The sequence below is a fragment of the Apium graveolens genome, chromosome 4, assembly GCF_009905375.1.
Source record: "Apium graveolens cultivar Ventura chromosome 4, ASM990537v1, whole genome shotgun sequence".
Taxonomy (NCBI): Eukaryota; Viridiplantae; Streptophyta; class Magnoliopsida; order Apiales; family Apiaceae; genus Apium; species Apium graveolens.
The window spans coordinates 285339469-285359054 of record NC_133650.1 but is presented as its reverse complement, the minus strand read 5'-3'; the positions used below and the strand labels follow the sequence as shown (position 1 = coordinate 285359054).

The following is a 19586-nucleotide window of genomic DNA, read 5'->3' as shown; positions in this document are numbered from 1 at the left end:
TTTGTTAAAATGATAATGTAGTAATCATGATATACTAGCAGGATTTATGACAAGGTAGCTTGTAAAACGTAGATCCAAATTGAGACGCACTGATATACAACAGCTAGAACATGCGTCAACGAAATTAATAAGGGTCACAGTAGCATGACCTAGCGTATGCAGGTGACCCTTAATTTTACAACTACTTTGTTGCCAGATTTTCCACTAAAACATGTTGAATTAGCGAGCAATGATACATACCCAGAAAATGGTCCCAAAAATGTACTTTTGTTGTTAAATTTACCTACTAAAACATGTTGACTAGATCAGGAATGCTACCTACTCCAAAATGATCCTAAAAAATTTCCAACTAATATGTGATGTTCTTTGATTTGATTTGTGAGACTCATATTGATGCATAAAGGGTTAATTTCATTAATAAGTTAACAACCAATCATACCAAGACAACTCAATATTTGAGAAAGATTTTAACTCTCGTATTTCTCTTAACATATTAACGATCGGGACCTCGTACAAATGACCAAATTTAATATCCATTAAATTAGTTTTATGGATTTCCTAGTTAAAAATTTAAGTAATCTGGCAGAAGCTGATGTTAGGGATCCATTTAAGAATAGTTTTAATTGTTCAAGTTCACATTCATATTTGATTTTCTTACGAGTAAGTAACCAGATTTTGACCAAAATTTTTCATATAATATATAATTTACGAATATCTTAAATAAGTTGAAGCCATATAATTTATATAATTTCAAGAAATGTTGACTTGCTCTTGACCAATTTATTTTTACATTACGTAAAGATGTCGCAAATGTACACAACCTTTCGTTTAAGAAGCTCACTAAACTTTGAATATGAAAATGTTTTTGACAAGTAAATCACAAAGAACTTCACACTCAAATAGTTTGAATTTGGTAAATGATTAACTCGAACTCATTCAGATTGGCTCGTCTCGTTTAGCTTAATTTTATAATCATGAATTTTAAAAATATCAATATACTAATAAATTCCAATACGTAAATAAAACGTAGGTTACTATCCATCTACTCACTACCGTAGACCGTAGTTATTGAATAATGACCACGGAAACGAAAAAAAAATCATAGTCCATTGTACCATTTACACCAGTACCATATTATACATTTTCAAATAATAATACAAGTTAGTAAGAAATTTGCACTCTTACATAGCTGATACGAAACTTCTGATTTATAGAACTATCATTTCGTTGTCGAGAGAACCACAACTTCCACCAACCTTTTCCATTTTCTAGTGTCATGGTTACTCCATTTCTCTTTCCTCCACATTCTCAAGTTTTAATCTCTGAAAAACAAAAGAACTGATTAGATCAGAAAATGAATGGACAAGGGTGCTGCAACTTCTATTTTTGTAGTTCATATCAAAGACAAATCAACATAACACAACATTTATGAAAATTTTAATAAAGTACTAAAACATGGCCACACTCTATTCAGTCCTACAGCAGTAAACAATCAGTTTTATCTTGAATGTTAGCTAGATACGAACTTTCTTCATGGCATAAACATCAGTCCAACCATATAATGATGAAAACAAACACCGCATTAAATAAGATTAATTTATTTATAAAATTTTCATGAGCAACCTCTAGAAAACAAAAATAGCACAACAGCGCTGTGATTACAATCAGACAGACAAAAATGACCTGCTACAACCCTACAAGATGACAACAGCATATTTTAAAGGGTATGGCGACTTGCATTAGCATCTAGCCATCTACAATTCGATAAATGGAGTGTAGGCAGAATGACGGCTCATGTTATAGCATAGGTAAACTTGAGTAACATTGAGACTCACCTTTGTCATTTCTGAAAACATGTTTGAGTAGAGCTTTGCATCTCTCTTTTTGCTCTCAGCTTGAAGTTGTTTCAGTTTATTCTTAGCGGCCTTCACCTCTCTAAAAAAACATAGTAATGACTATTTGTATGATCTACAAAAAACGCTATCCCAGAAAAGAGCATAGCTACAGTGACTCTAGGGGTGACCTTAACTTCTCAAATAAGTTTTTACCGATCACCAATTCACTAAAATACATACCTATTCCCCGGATCAGCCTCCAAGGCCTTCTTGATGTCTGCTTCAGCCAAGTGGTAATCGGCAGTTTCAATATAAGCTTGTGATCGCCTGTACAAAGCTTTCACATTGTAGAACTCAATATCAAGGACCTGTAAATTGGCACAAATGAATATAGAAAAAAGTTGAACTACAATGTTCAATGCCCCTATACTTTAGATTGCAGCAGCATTATCCTCCTTAATGTTTTGTAGTTGTACTCTTTATTCTCATATAGGCATAAAGGCAATCATTAACATTGACAACATTATTCATTTTCTGCAGTAAGGGACTAATTTGCAAACTACACAATGTGTTCCAGAAACATTTTTTGGAGAGAAAAGAAAAGTAAAAAGAATTAAATTCTTCAACTTGTTCCTGAATAATATTTTTAAAAGAAAAGAAATCTGAAGATTTGGAAAGAAGTTTCCTGTATATTTGTTTCCAAAATTTTCTTCCACTTTTGGGATGATTGGGAGAGAGGAAAATTAGTAATTTTCTTTTCTTTTCTTTCTTAGATCCGGGAACATAACGTCAGAGATTCAGGAGTTAGATGGAAGTTTCAGGAAGTCTGGTGGAAAGGCCGAAATTTGGAATGAGACTGGTCACATGATGTTTGGTTGGCAATTTGTTTAGGTCAAAGGATAACAGCATCTTTCAGTACCATTGTTTTAAGGACTGATTTAGTTTCTCTCAATCAACACAGAGGTTGATGATGGATGATCCACCGGAACTATACTAGTTCATACTCTAACAAAGACAGCATGAATAATTCATGTACTGTGCAAACAAATTCATGTTCAACTAATAATTTCAACTAAAGATATGCCAAGACACACACACAGACATCATCTATACCTTTGAGCACAGCTCGATAGCTGCCTGGAAATTGTTCAGTCGAAGGCAACAAGCTGCATTATTCAACCAACACGACACTCTTAAAGATCTGACAAGCTTTTGATTGTCATCTTCATAGCTTCCATCTTCGCCGACATATGTTGCAGCCTGGAAAGTGTCAGATTATCCACAATCGCAAGTTCATCCAGAAACAACCACATGAAACTCGAGTAGTGTAAAAGAATCAGTAAAAGGAACCTTGTCATATTTTTTCAAAGCTCTTTGATACTTTCCATTTTTAAACAGTACATTCCCTTCATCTTTCTTCCTTTCAGCCGCCTGAACTCGTTCACTGCCAATCATCTCCCATGGTTCTTTTTCCTTTTTAAAAAAAGAAAAATTGGATAAAAGACATATAAAGTAAAAAAAATAGGTGTAGCTTACAAACAATTTTAGTACATTCCAAGGCAATTATAAACTTTACTTGACAAGTACACAAACAAGAAGAAATTTCAAATAATAAAATGTATCCCCCGGTAAATGTGATATGGACTAAATTTACCCATAACTAAGGTTGCCAAACCATAGTAACTATTTACCAGGAATTTACTTACTCTATTATCGTCATATGTTTTAATGTATTTGTTTGTGGATGATGAAATTACTTGAGCCTTTTTGGCAAAAAGAAAAAATAAAGAGAAAGAAGTAAATTGACACTCCCACATTGGAAACCTATGTTACTCGGACTCTTCATTTTACCTTCGAGTACCCGTGTTGGACACTCGACACTTGGACATGGACACTCAGACTCGGACACTTATTTCAGGCCAAAAACATGTATATTTTTCAAAATGTTTCCGAGTCCGATACTTGGACACGTGTCCATGTCGGACATTTCTAGCCGAGTCCGAGTCACATAGTTGGAAACACTTATAAAAATATCACAATGCCCATTGGCCATTAATATACCTCATAAACCTCTTAGAAGGAATTTAACTTTGAGTTGTTACTATCATGTATCTTTGCAAATAGTGGAGGTCGATATTAAGTCTGTATGATTAACAAGTGCATTACATGCACGCTCTTTTAAATGTGTATGGCAACGACATACTTTTACGAGAGATTTTAGGTCTAATTTTTTGACACTTTTGATGATAAAGATTATAGCAAGTCAAATTTCCTACTTACTGTTAAAAACATGCATATCGCGACAACATTTACTCAAGGTTGGACTGTTGGTCCTTGCAATAAAATGAATAGACAAAATAGAAAAGGGATTCATGGCCATTGCTATTATGATATGCTAATCTTGTAAAATGCAAAATAATTGCTCAATAACCAAAATGAGTAGATTCAAATTATGAAAAACACAACGTTGCATACTATAAGAAATTGATAAAGGAGTCGAAAACTGAGTAGAAAGTTGAGCAAATCTGGAATATGTCATGTGAGCAGCGAGTTTTATTGACCAAATGTCTCTTACATGAGAAATCCTATAACATTTTGAATCACAAGTAAGTTTCTATAATCCACAAAAAAACCAAGAAAGCTAGGGTTTGATAGAACTCAAATTTATACAATAATTATTATTTCCATCAAAAGTATAAATATAACATACATATACTATCCTAGATGCAGAAATAAATATAAGGTAAGCCCGATATAGTTAGAATTTCTTCCAATAAATTCATAATATGCAAGATATATCGAAAGAAACTTCAACTTTGACATATTGATGAGGAACAAGTGATGAACATATTATTTGTTTTTCATTTTATATTCTCATAATTGAATACAAGTATGTTTAGCAATTAGTAGTTATCTTATTCATTTAGGAGTATTTTAGAAAATAGCAAAATTAAGATAATCAAATATATAGTAGTAGATATAAATTATTATAATCTTTTGTATTGGAATAAAGATAATTAGATATATTAAATCTGTGGATTTGTTTTTCTAACCGAGACTCTGCGAGATCTGTTTTTATACCATGTTTTACCCATTCCCTAACCTTGTGCTGAATCAAAGTGGCATCAAAGCCAATGTTCCTCTACCAAACACCATAAACTCTTGCCACAACCATCATCTAACAACCACCAACATCCAGCAGCCCCCTTCAACCGCCACAACCAATCGTCAAAAGCCGTCAGCAGCCACAAATAGCTGTCTTCCAACAGTGCACTGTCCATTCAAAACCCTATAATTATTATGAACATCATTATACACCTTTATTTTCTTATGAAAAACAATGTTATCACAAAAAACACCCGAAACAATTGATTTGGAGGTATCTTGTGCTAAGATACATCGTCAAACTATATTTAATATGCTTCCATTGCTTCATCCATCTACCTAGGATTATAGGCTATCATACGTAAATGACAATTCTACGATGATTTAGTTAAACATCTCAAGTACGAGCATGAAAGATCATTAGTAGACTACTAGAGCATATTTTGAAGTTATCATAAACATAAATGCAAGATTGGAAAAAATGCAGCAAACTTGTGATTTTATTGTTTCCAAGGCATTAACAAAAAGCACAACTTTGAAGTTAAATTTGGAGCTTGTGGAAGTCCTAAAGAATCTCAAACCTAAGCCACAAATGGGGCATGGGGAATGATGAGTTTGTTTGTGGCAAAGAAATTCAAGCTAAAGTGGATTTGGTCAATATATCGATTTTGTTATTCCAAAATGGTTTTATGAAGTCAAACGTGATGATATATCACAGAGGCTTCCATAAATTAGTGTCAAACTCATATGGAGTCTTGTTTGACGATTGTGAATTCTTCTTCACTATAAAACTCTGATCGAGTCTTTTTAAAAAGAGAGGATAATAATGATGTGAAACAAGGTATAAACATGTTATCTATTTTCTATTGCAGTTTGCACCCTCTTACTTTGTTTCAAAAACAAATGTGTACCAAGAGTATTGAGGACTCTTAAGGACTCAGTTTGCACCCCTCTACTTCAACGGGTCAATTCAGGAAACACCCCTTCAACAGTTATAATAAAAATGGTAAGGGGTAAAATGAGAATTTCAGTAAAAAGTTAACTAATTTAAATTTCTTATTTTCCCGATTATATTAAAAATTGCATTTTATTATTATAGCAATAAAATAATAACTTTAAAATTTTCAAATAGTACTATTTAGTTGAGTTTTGAATTTTAGTTTATATTATTAATGCCGAAATTATATAACCCCTAAAATTAATTCTAAATAAATTTTTACATTTATTTAATTATATATTTAATTTAAATATAATTGTTTTATTTTTAGTTCTTTGACGTAACTATTACTTTAATGTGCATTTAATGAAAATATTTTAATTAATATTAATATTTGCGGTAAAAGAATTCATTTTTATGAATGTTTTAACTTAGTTTGGGAATTCTAACTAAAAATTTATTTATATTTTAAAATGAAGTTCCTGTTTTACCCCTTAATATTTTAATTATAATCGTCAAAAGGGTGCATACTGTTGAGAGGTGAATTTCTAATACAAAATTGTTTTTTCAACTTTGTTTGAGGGTGCAAAGTGCATTTAACTCTTTTTATTTTTTAAATTATTATATAGATATATATATAGGTATGTTATTCTGTATATGATATAAGTATGTTTAGTAATTAATAATTATATTATCTATTGAGGAGTATTCTTGAAACTAGTTATTAGATATATGTACTTGATAATTAATAGATAAGAATTTTTTTCCTTTTAATTATGATTTTACTTGTTCACCAAATTTTAAGAGTTTATATAAACTATTGTAATCTTCTGTGTCGGATAGAGATGATTATATAATTTGAAACCGCGGATTGACGGTGTTTTTTACCGATTCTATGCGAGGCTAGGTTTTTTATATATTTTTCCCGTTTTACCCTTTCCCTAACCTTATCCTACATTACATTACATATAGTTAATAACATTTGAACTTGCTTATTTATTCGGAAAAATTAACATGGAAACTAAAATAACTTCAAATCATGATCATAAATTTCCACTATTTTTAATTGCAAATTCAGAAAGAAAACCTTGGACTCGAAGTAAATTCTACATATGTCATTCTGGAGAATAGAAGCATATAGAGATTATAATAGAATTAACTCAAAGCAGCAAAAGCATAAAAAAATTATCAAATTATCACAACTTGATCTTCAATAAGTTAATCCAAAGTGGCAACAGGAAACTCTTTCGATGAATGTCCGAGCAGCATAGAAATAATATGATTGATCTCTAATGTGAAGTATCTAATCTTCGTTGTTTAGCCTAGCGGGATGAGGTAACTAACAGTTGACAATATAATTATCATAAGGTGCACATGTGTTTTACATAGTATAACTTTATAAGATAAGATTGTATATATACTATCAATAAACTTATCATTAATGTTCAAATATATATATATATATGCATTTGTGTCTATGCTTAATATACTCTTTTTAGTTGGATATAAAGTATCAATATCGAAACCCAATTGACCCTTCTACTCTAGATTTAAAGCAAGCTATGAAGAGCACAAAATAATTTAATTTAATACAATATAAAGTCCAAGAGTTGCAACTAATACATGTATTTCCAAATTTCTACTAAATTTATTATGTACGATTAGACACATATCCATGTTGATACATTGCATATACTGAACTAGAATACGTGACTTCATGACTCGAAGTCGCAATATTATTTCTTATGCAACAAACTCAAACTCTCCTACAATCTCGATGTGTTGTGAGAAAGGCTTAATTAGATTATATATTATACTCCCACAGTTTCAATATAATTGCTTTTTAGAGAGTTGGGTCTTGTTTAAAATATCAGCTTTTCTCATTCACAAGTAGTGTATTAAATACTTGAAAGATTTTGAAAATTGATAAGGTGATTTTTTATTAGTAAGGACTAATCTATCAAGTCCCAACTTCATTAAACATAGAAATACCGTGGAATATTATGTTTCAAAAATAAAGTCTCAAGTTCATTTGACAAAATATAATGTTTCACGAATAAGGAATTTTGATCTTGAAGAAAATAATACTTTTGCAATTAAAATTAAAATTAAAATTATATCAAGGTGCTGATGTTTCTTTAACATATAAGAACTTCTAGTTGTTTTAAATCTTGCATGGAACTAGCTATATATAGGAAGAAACATTTTGGACCTTAAGACCCGGAAAGAAATTTAACTCCTAATTCATGAAGAGGAGTTCAAAGACTGGAGTAAGTATATATAGCTGAACCAAGCAATAACAAGAAGAAAATAAATAACAAACCAGTTGTGTAATTTGGTTACATAATGTGGTTTACTCGACAAGACGCACTAGTTTGCACTAGCTTGTTATAAATATCCTCATAGACAAAGCATGGGCAAAATTATTTAAGGAAATCATTTTATATAATAATATTTATTATGTCAGAGTGACGGGGGTTGCGGTGATGGCACGGGGTTGCGGTGGTGGCACACCTCCTCCCCCATCCCTCAATATGGTTCACTCCAGGGTTACAAAAAGAAAATGTAAAGTCAAAACTCCTACTTGTTTCTGCATTGATGTAGAGTCTGGACAAACCAATCAATAGAATATTTCATGAATCTTCACTTTAGGATATAATCACTATTAATCATCAATAAGAGTTTATGTTAGTAAAGTTGGGTTGGGAAGTTAATTACTTTCTTAAATTTATAAAATTAAGATAAGGGATTAGAATTGTGATTAAGCTGATTATTGTTGCGATTTATATTCTTTATTGACATCACTTTAATGTATGGAAGAATTACCCCTGTAAATTTATCCAAAAAACCTCCTTTAATGGGCCAAATCCTTGTCCCCCAGAAGCCCCAAATTTGCAATCCAATCAAGGCCAATCAGAGATGTGTGATTGTAAGTACATTAATCACTAAAAAAAATTATTACCAACAACAATCATCAGAGAGATAAATTACTAACCATTTAGTTGGCTCCAGCCTTACAAATATGCTTATCCTTTTTCACCTCTTACGTATAAAAGGCGTTTGTTAATCGCAAACGACATCTTAATGCACCTTATTTCTATCTAATCATGAGTGTGCTCGATAAAGAATGTTTGCCGGAGTAAACGTCTAACTAAATTATTTAAGTAATCATTTTATCACGAATTTAGTAGTCGCCGACTTGAAATTGTATAGAAATAGAAGATACATTTACTATAGTGTCAGTGAATTTTTAGCTAAATTAGAGCTACCGTAAAACTCATCTTTTCCTCATCCTTTTGAATAAAAAGTTTATGATGTCAATCGTTCAAAATTTTGAATTCTTTAATAAGAGATGCATTCAATATTTAGATCTTATCACATTTTCTTGACATATAATGCCCAATGCCAAATTCCTATACAACTCTCTTTATAAATACGTATACTTATATATATATACCTATCTCTTTTCTTCCATTCTCTTTTCTTTCATGCCTGACTCCTAAAGTTCTTGTTAGTGTATAATCTGTGTCTTTCCGGAATCTTATACTAGTATTCTAACACTCTTCCACACTCGGGAGCCCATTTATGGGTCGAAGAGTGGATCATGGGTGTCATCTTACTCCCCCTCACTTGAGAGCTCATTTATGTGTCAAAGAGTGGATCACATATTTAGGACATTTATTTTTCATTCGTGTCCATAATAAATTGAGAGAATGTTGGAGGTGTGGCTAAGAGTCAAACCAGAATCCTCTACTATCATGAGCTCTGGTACCTTATTAAGTAACCAGTTCATCTAAAACCTTAGATGTTAGATGAAGGCCCTTTTCAGGATCTTGTATTTGTATTCTAACAAGATGCTTTAATTTGCAGATAATCAAACCTATCACACTCTTTTGATATTAACACATCACGATAAATAGTAAGTTCATCATGAATCCACTAAAACCCATATCTCATTTAGCAGCAACACTAAAAATTCAAAGATTGCACAACCCAAATCAATTTGATTTATCACCTCCTGTGGTGTTTGTACAAAAATAAACTCCATTAAAAACCATATCTCTCTTCTCGTAAATTACAAATGATCGCTTTCAAGAAATTCCACTTTATCCTAATGACGGATCACCATGTAAAGTCATTTTTTTGTTTCCCAATTTGTCATCTTTGTTCTCAATTTCTCCAACCATTGGATGCTGAGAGTGACATCAGAATTTCCTGAACACAGAGGTAAATAATTCTCCACCAACTGCTCTAGACCCACCTTCGCATTGTACTGCCTCCCCTATCACGAGAGACACCCAAACTCCATGGACAATATAATGGAAATTTTAAATTTCTCAACCGCCTCCTTTGAAATAAAATTACTTGTCGGATTTACCATCAGCACAAACTCATGCCCCCCCAATACATCCCACCATTTCTAATGTTGAATTTAAACAAATTTCAGGTTGTTCAAAATGTGAATATATCTCTAGGCTCTGGCAGTTACTCCGATGACCCACTCGTATGGCTGAATTCGGGCTCATCCCTGTCTCTTCACACATTAATAACACACTTAGCTAGTTTTTTATAGCACAAACCTTTTTATCTTTTGTTTTGTAAAACCTTCTCATTAAGCCGCCTTATTTCTCCGCATTCTAGCCTGGTTGTTTGCATACCACTTTTGTTGTAATTAGGAGAGGTCACTGTAGATTAAAAGGTACACGGTAAAATCAAACATGTGGAAAGGTTTGATTGGATTTCTTTTAATGATGATGTAGAATTATACTGGTAATAAAATCCACAATTACTCAAGCTTGTGTCGGGTATGTTCCCAAATTTTCTATTGTCCCCACACAGAGCTTGCCTTCCACCATTAGTGCTAAGTCTATAGCGTTGTCCAGGTTTTTGCGACCTAAATCAAACAGACTTCACACTTAATTTCTTCTTTCGATCCATTAAAAATAGACCCTTAACAACTTCTTTCAAAATTCTCTCTGACGAGGCAAGCAACTCAATGAACATGCCCTCACACTTCTACTCTGCTTGTGCGCCAACCACTATTCTTACAAGGTTCCAGTAGGGATGAGCAAAACCAAACCAAACCGAAAAACCGAACCAAACCGTGCTAATTCGGTTCGGTTCGGTCCTAATTCTTTCAGAAATTCGGTCTATTCAGTCCGGACCGAATAGACCGAAATAAAATTCGGTTCGGTTCGGTTCTTTTAACAAATATTTCGGTCCGGACCGAATAGACCAAATAATAAATGCTATAATTTCATATTATATACATTTTACATATTTCTTAAAAATTATAATCATAATTTTTAATTTTTAATTATATTCATAGACTATTAGAACTCTACGTAGCACAATACTTTAATTATATTTTAAATTTTATAATTTATGATTTAATTTTTAATGCACTTTTCTTTTTGAAGAAAATTTCGGTCTATTTGGTCCAAAACCGGACCGAACCGAATTATTTCGATTCGGTCCGGTCCATAATATAACTTCGGTCCGGTTCGGTCCAAAAAAAAATGACTATTCGGTTTTTCGCTTTTTCGGTCTATTCGGTTCAGTCCGGTTTTGGACCGAACCGACCGAATGCTCAGCCCTAGGTTCCAGCCGTGAACCTGAATTGCCTCTGAATCATAACTTTCATTTCATCTCAGTTTTCAATTGCTCGCATCTATTTTCCCACTGAAACCACAGTAATGTAGGCCTTCCAATGCCACTATTGCATCCTCAACCTTTTCTTCTTCACTCGAACAATAAAATTGATGATAACTTTCAGCTCTCAGGAACCAACCATCGGGATTAGTCCAACCAAACAAAGGCATATCCCTTTTTTAAACCTCTGATTCAATCCACCACCGCCTCCCTGGTAACTCATCATAAGTTATAATTCCTCAATTTGGACTTTCTTCAGACCTTCATCCGCCATGATTGCCTTTCCCGACCAATACACTCCTACCGGACTAACTACTCCACCCCATTCCTTTTTCTCCCAAATTATCAACTAGACTGCTCTACCCTATTCCCTTTTCTCCCAAATTATCACCTATTGACAGGCGTGTAAAGTTAGGGGATACATTTGCTGCATTGTGGCTTTGTTTTGTGACAAGAGGTCCTTGAGAAACCTTTCGTCTGAAGCTTAAATTGGTCCTCCTTTATTATGGATATCATGGCCTCCTGTTATTCTCGTGACATACATATCCTTCCTACCAATTTTCTCATTGTTTCAACTAATTGAATTTCTGGTCTCTCAAAATCTCTTTAAGGTTATTAACAAATCTGTTGATCGAACTCCATTGCACCTTTAATCGGCGCTGACACTTTCTCTGTGACGACCGCAGCATGTACTGTGACAGGAATTGATAGCAACTTATCTTCCAACAACTCCCTCGTTAATTTGCAGTCCAAGGTCTCATAAATCGATTGCTCCGACACCAATTTTTACTGAAGTAACTTCCACAATTTGACAATATTGAAAAGATGGAAATAAACTCCATAAAATTTAAGAATGGGTTTCCCAATTAAAGATAAGGAAGCCTCCTAACAAATAACACTCAGATTTAGGTATTCGATATCCTGTAATAGCTCTTATCGCATTTTACTTATACCCCTTTACTCGTTTTTTACCCTTTTACCCTCCAGTTAAACTTTCATTTCATTTCTTAGCCTCTGCGAGGACTATTTTGTTTTGACCCTTCTTTCTTTGATATGTCAACAGCATTGTGGGCTCATTCGAATTCCTCGCACATCAATAATGGATCATATTATCAGATGATCAGCTTTAATTATGTGACCTTGTCATATAAACCAAGATGTACGAGGTCTAGGTAGTCTGCCTAATCCTCCAAGGCTCCAACTAATCATTAACATCTTGACTGACTAGATTTTAAGCTAACAACCTGTAGGAACTACGGATATATTGTACATCAAGGTTTTTAGGTTACAAAGACATCAACTACTTTGTGGTATTTAATCATAATTGAAACTCGCCTCATAATTTGATTGTATTAATTCAGAATTAATAAACTTCAGCATCAAACTTCCATTTTAAAAGAGAGATTACGCAGCCTAATTATCTATGGCCATAAGAGTAGATCTCCTAGTACTGCACATAGGATATCGGTACCAAATGACCTTTTCACTGGCTAGTCATGCCTAGAATTTTTATAATGCCGGACCCAATCCTTGATCTACCTGTACCTGAACTTCAACCACTAATGACGTTATATTGCACAACTATATTTACAACATTTTTGCACCTGTATCCAATAAAACATAGATAGAAGACAATTTAAAAATGTTTCAGCTATGATAATAAATTATCTTATTTGCAGGTCATAAGTTCATCAAACTGTTTCAGGCTTAAAATGGCCATAACCATTGACAAAATTTAAAAGAAGACGATATATGTGACAACAGTATTCATCCAGAGTTCCAATAAATTCCTGAAGATAATAATCCTAATCTGGTCTAATCTGGGTCTTACTATTGCTTCACTGTATTGCATAATCATATCATGCTCGAGCTACAATCACTTTATTAAAAATGCCTTTTCAACTTTTTGAAACTTACCTTTACGAAGTCGAGTATTTCAACTTCATAGGACAGAGTAGAAGAGGAAGGAACAGTAGCAAGATCCCTCTTTACTTCAACATTTCCAAATCCATACAGAGGGTCTACAGTTATTACTGCATGTTCACCAATTTTCATTGTCATTACCGCATGGTCCAAGCCAGAAATCACTTGTTCTGCAAACAGGTAAAAAAAATCATGGTTACTTTTGATTAGTTTGACCTCAAAAATGGCATGCTATTAGGATAATGGATAGAGTCCTTAAAGTTTAATTTAATTTTCATGTCCATTTTTCAGTGAGTGTCTGCAAAAAACATTGAGAGGGATTCTGCTTTTTACTGAGATACATAAATAGTTAACAAACATATGAAGAAGCGCTATCATGCGTTACCAGGCTATCATGCTTGCAAAACTTTAATGATCAGATTGTCATAACGCAGAAAAACCGTGGAGTCGTACTTGTAACAAGAAACATTTAGATATCACATAGTCTTCCTTTCATTCATGAAATTGAAGTTGAAATAAGGTAAGAATGAAATGGAAGTTGATAAATTGTGGTGGGGTTGTGAAATTTAGCTTTATTGCATTTGGGTAATGTAGTGGGTTTATTAAGGATTCATTTTTCAAATTTGACCCAGATTTCCGACCTAGGCTCGAGATTTGTGTCAAGGTTGCTACAAACAAGTAATGACCAAATGGTGTTGCACGCCTAGAAAGCTTTTTTTTAACATTATGTCATTTTTATCCCCATTTATTGGCACTGAATATAACCCGCTCTTGTGCAAAGGTATGACTGTCTATTTTATGGATTTTTTTATAGTTAAACTCACGCACACGCCAGGAGTCAAACCGTTGACCTCTCTTAGAGAAACCAAGACCTCGACCACTGCACCAACCCTTTCTTGGTATTTTATGGATATTCTAAACCAAATATAGACAAAGTTTAAGCTAAAGTAGTTTTACCTTCACCGGTAACGAACTTAAGCATGTCCTCTCCGTCGTAGCCTTTTTTTTCAAAGATGCTGCCATCTTTTAGCATTGCTTTATACCTGACTGCAAAAGGTTTCAGAAATCACAAAAACAACAAATCATATGGATGAGAATAAAAGGTATTCTAAACAAAATATCATGGTTTACTTTCTAAACAAATTTAATTTTCTATATTTTAGAAAATTTCTGTAGTCAGTGCATAACAGTTCCAAAAATTTGTATACCTCTTCATCTTAATAATCTTACTCAGTCTTTGTAAAAATGAAATATCAAGCACAAGAAAAGCAGTTGATAAAGTAAGGATTAGATCTATGTTACTCGGACTCGGCTAGAAATGTCCGACATGGACACGTGTCCAAGTATCGGACTCGGAAACATTTTGAAAAATATACATGTTTTTGGCCTGAAATAAGTGTCCGAGTCTGAGTGTCCATGTCCAAGTGTCGAGTGTCCGACACGGGTACTCGAAGGTAAAATGAAGAGTCCGAGTAACATAGGATTAGATCATAACAAGTTTTCTTAAATGGGTTATATATAAGCTTTATCAACATGCTATTTCAATTATTTCAATGATTTTTCCATTTTTCTTACCAGTAACAACAGCACCTTCATCTGCTGTAAGTGAACCATGCCCCTCTTTCAGTATCTTTTTCATAACCTTGAAATCATTAGTTACACCAATCACAGGCTTAAATGATAGCAGCTCCAGATCTATGCTAAGCACAGAATTTTGTGGGATTACATGAGAATTATGATCATGATTTAAATTCCCTCCTTGATAAGCATCTGCAACCAAATGTAAGATGTAAGATCACTGAAACCTTGCAATATATATGAACAAATATATATACACACACACACATTTATATATATATCAAAACCAATTTATTCAACTTAATTATTTATGACATCAATTTTGTTATAAATATGATTAACATAATCGTGAAGTAGACTATATCCAATTCTTTCTGATTTGATTAATAGATAATCAAATTTAAAATCCAATGGATTTGGATTTATCCTTGAACATCATATTTAAAACCCAAAAACATTTAGGATTGAGTTTTACGAAAACCCTGTCTACCCCGACTAACTGCCATTGTAACCATTAATAACAATTACGTATAAGTTTTCAAATATTAAGCAACTAACAAAACATTGTGTTACTCCGATGAATGCCACATTTTTTTACCTTCAAAAGCAATAGTTGGCTTCCAAAACATATAAATACAAATAAACAGAACACAAATATACATAAATATAATTTGAAAAAAGCTGTCCTAACTGCTGAAGAAAATTATTGTCTTCTGCTGCCAAAAAAATAATACAAGCTACTAAGTTAACAGACATCAAGTCTGATAAGTTTTAATTTCTAATTCTGAGTTTTGACTGAAGTTCTAGTTTGATCCTGATCGTGCAAAATATACACATCAATATATAGATACATAAAGACACACACGCATATTCATGTTACCAAATTGTAACTAATCTAGAGATGTGAGGCTGCAAGCCTGCAACTCCTCACTTGGACAAGTCACGGAGATTTTGAAAAGTCACTCGCATTTGCCGTGTGTCCTCAATCAGGCAAAATGTTAAAATGATCGCTCAATCAAGCCCGTGCAAATAGTTTAAAAAACCTACATAAAAGATCTACATAAATAACATATTCTGAGTTCACATGATATTATAACTCATGTGATACATCTGTCAATCTTTGACCCAAAATTACAGATTTAAAACTCAATCAGTAACCATGACTCGTAACCTATACTGAAAATAAAATTAAGAAGATAAATGTAAAAGTTAAAAAACTGAATATGGATATAGAATGAGATAATATATAATACATGTCTACTACATTTGTTTGCCAATTAATCGTTTGGATGTTTAAAAGGTTGAACTTTATATCTAAAGATTTGCCCTTTTATGTGTGTTACTGATTTATAATTAATTGCCTTGACATGAAGTTAATGTGTATTAAATTCCAAAATTAAAAATCACATTAATTTGTACCCATACATGATGCCAATCAGCTAACAGTACATGAGTGTTTTCATCTTTGATGGTCTGTGCAGCATCATGCTTGACAGTATATAGGTACTCAAAGTTTTTAATTAATAATTACTATCATACAGTTATACTAATGGTAACTGTGTCTGTGGTACAAACAGTGCTACGTGTTTTCCTAAATAATACACATGTGTGCACATATTTTTTTGTAGCGTGAAACATAATCTAATAAGGTGACAGCGTAGCCTCTAGCCTTGAATAACACTGATACTCGTCCAAACCAATACGAATACAAATAACTTCAGCTTATTAGTCAATAATACAAGTTTAAGCATCAAATAAATTATATTGTCCTAAGGCTTTCAATGTAATATCGCTAGTCCTAACATGCATAATTATATTCAATTACTAACACTTCAATCTCAATCATAATTTTAGAAAATACACACGCACAGACATAACTTATTAGGAATAAACATGAATAAACCCATCTAACATAACTCAAATAGCTCTTGCTCTTAGATAGAAATATGTAATGCACAAACTACTTTTATTGGCACAATAGCACATTACCGAATCGAAGTAGCATCAGTTACATATCTTCACAACATGAAATTACATCAAGAATTTAAATATGCAGTGTGCAGTTAAATTTGAGAAGCTTCAAGTCCGGTAAAGTTGGAGTTAGATTAAAGCATTACGAATGGATAATCAAGATAGTTATGAATTATTGAACTTACATTTAGGTTTCACTTCTAGATTGACCATCTCTCCCCTGTTCATGGTCTTAATAGCTTTTGCTAATGCAGGACATAAGTGCCCTGCAGGACGCATATAGATGGACCTTCAGAAACTAACTTAAAAAAAATGGGAAACTAACGTCTACTGTTATACACTGCTCTTTAAAAGATTAATCCAGAAAACAATTATCACAATTACGCACCATCATTAACATAAAACTCGACCCCCTCTTCTGGAGTTTTTGCAAGAAGAGTACCATCGGCCAGTGTAACCACATACTTCACTGCACACCAGGAGTATTAGTCAATTATTGTTTTAGCTGAAAGAGTTCAACTGTTTGCAGCACTCAAGGGGTAACATTTTCTAAAGATAAATATTTCTCGTATTAAAAGACTAATATACCTAGAACTTCGTCCAGATCACAAGGTTTTCCAGTTTGTTCCCCCTTCACTACAACCCTCTTAATAACACCCCCGTCCTTGCAGACATCAATAACTGTTATCCATGAAATGAGTTCGACCTGAAACTTAATATAAGAGTTCGGTGGAACACCATCTGTGCCTGCTTCTCCATAAGCCAATTCAGGAGGCAATGTAAATAATGATATTTCCCCTTCTTTCATGGTTGCAATCCCACGATCAAGGCCAGAAACCATTTTTCCTTAAAACAAACAAATATGAAGATAGCAGGTAATACACAATATTTTCTTTTCAAACAAATATTGATGAATGTAGATAAAACTGAAACTTGTTTGTTCTTTATTTCCTTCTTTGATAGTTAATATACATTCAGATGCACTATATTCATATGAGAAACAGAACTCAACTCTTAAAAGAATACAGCTTAACAGTCTCAAACCACTCACTTTTACAGAAATTTAATATACAAACGCAACAATTCATAAAACTATACCAAATATGCCAAAGAAAATATCTACTTTCATGACCTCACATGTGTCTAAATCACAAAAATCAACACCAACCAATCACACACGCACAAACATATATGTCTGAAAATGAAAAAGAGTTACCCGATTCCGAATCAAATTCACTACTCGTCCTTACTCGTTCATAATAATTTGTATAAATTACAAGTACTCAATTACATATATACTCCACAATCATCCACTCCAATAGAATTAGTTAGTTATCAATATGGCACATACAAACAAATATACATGGAAACAATCCACTATAAAACAAATATGACTACATTCTCTATCACGCTAGTATGGACAAATCTGCAATTAAATACAACTATCAATAAACTCGCGCAATCAGAATCCAATAGAAATACAAATTAATGTTGAAACCGAGTCAAATAGAGAATTAAATACAAAATGTCGAAAACTCACCACTGCCAACCTTAAAATTATTATCATCACCTTCAGCAAACGTAGTTCCGTCCAATAAACAACCAACAAATTTAACTAAAACCAAAACAACACCAACACGAATATCAGAAACTGATTAATTAAAACAGAGCGAGAGAGAGGCAGGGGAAGGAGGGAAAGGGAGAGAGAGAGAGAGAGAGAGAGAGAGGCAGGGGAGGGGGAGAGAGAGAGAGAGGGAGGGAGGAGGGGGAGGGGGAGAGAGGGAGGAGGGGGAGAGGGAGAGAGGGAGAGAGAGAGAGAGAGAGAGAGAGAGAGAGAGAGAGAGAGAGACTTGTTGCTTCATCGCCGAAATTAGGTAATTCAAAGCCACGGCCAGATTTGAGAAGCTTCTTTTTGATAGCAGAAGAACCTAATATTCTCTCTTCACCGACTTTAAGTGGAGGTGCTGATTCGACAACTTCACCTGGTTCTTCATCGTACTCTTCCTTCATCAAGTTCGAGGCGTTGCTTTCTCTGATTACCACCATTGTGAGTCCGTACGGTTAGCGTATGTGTATTGTATGTCTGTGTGAGGATTGAGCTATGGATTTATCAGTGTCACCGGGAGAAAATCAGGTGATTTATTCTGCAGTTTTACCTTTTTGGTATCTATTATTTTATTTTTAAGTTTTCTTTTCAATATTCCATATCTATTATTTTATTTTTAAGTTTACTTTTCAATATTCTAGATTTTCTTCGGTGAATAACCTCAGTCCTTTATTTTTTATTCGCTTTTTTATTAAGTTTTTATTTTCTTTAATTGTGAGAGTTTGGTTTTTTTTATTATTTTGTTGTTCAATCATGTCTGAGAATTGCAGATCTTGAGAATTTTTATGGTATTGATTGAGTAATTAGGATTTTTATGGTGATGCATCTAAGGTTGATTTCTCAAAATAACAATCGGAGGATTACAAGATCTACATATCTCTTTAAAAAATCGTTTGGTCGCATAAGAAGGATTCAACGAAAATTTAATTATGTGTTTATTCAATTTCGATTATATATGTAGATAATGTATGCCTTTTTA

General features: G+C 33.2%; 1 protein-coding gene across 5 annotated transcripts; it reads right to left on the bottom strand.

Moving 5' to 3' along the window:
- Nucleotides 1-994: 994 nt before the first annotated feature.
- Nucleotides 995-19332, bottom strand: LOC141721126 (70 kDa peptidyl-prolyl isomerase-like). Of its 5 annotated transcripts, none has more exons than XM_074523884.1 (13): nt 18852-19325; nt 18542-18616; nt 17590-17847; nt 17390-17470; nt 17187-17267; nt 15028-15222; nt 14410-14499; nt 13447-13622; nt 3186-3308; nt 2949-3095; nt 2076-2203; nt 1836-1935; nt 995-1322 (listed from the first exon to the last, which is right to left on the bottom strand). In XM_074523884.1, the coding sequence occupies exons 1-13, from the start codon at nt 19045-19047 to the stop codon at nt 1281-1283; spliced, it is 1692 nt and encodes a 563-aa protein (XP_074379985.1). In that variant the 5' UTR covers nt 19048-19325; the 3' UTR covers nt 995-1280. The 5 variants fall into 5 exon arrangements, 3 of the variants coding, with proteins under 3 accessions (XP_074379985.1, XP_074379987.1, XP_074379986.1); XR_012574657.1 differs by having other exon boundaries at nt 1274-1322; nt 2076-2172; nt 18852-19332; XR_012574658.1 differs by lacking the exon at nt 995-1322 and having other exon boundaries at nt 2076-2162; nt 18852-19331.
- Nucleotides 19333-19586: the final 254 nt, after the last annotated feature.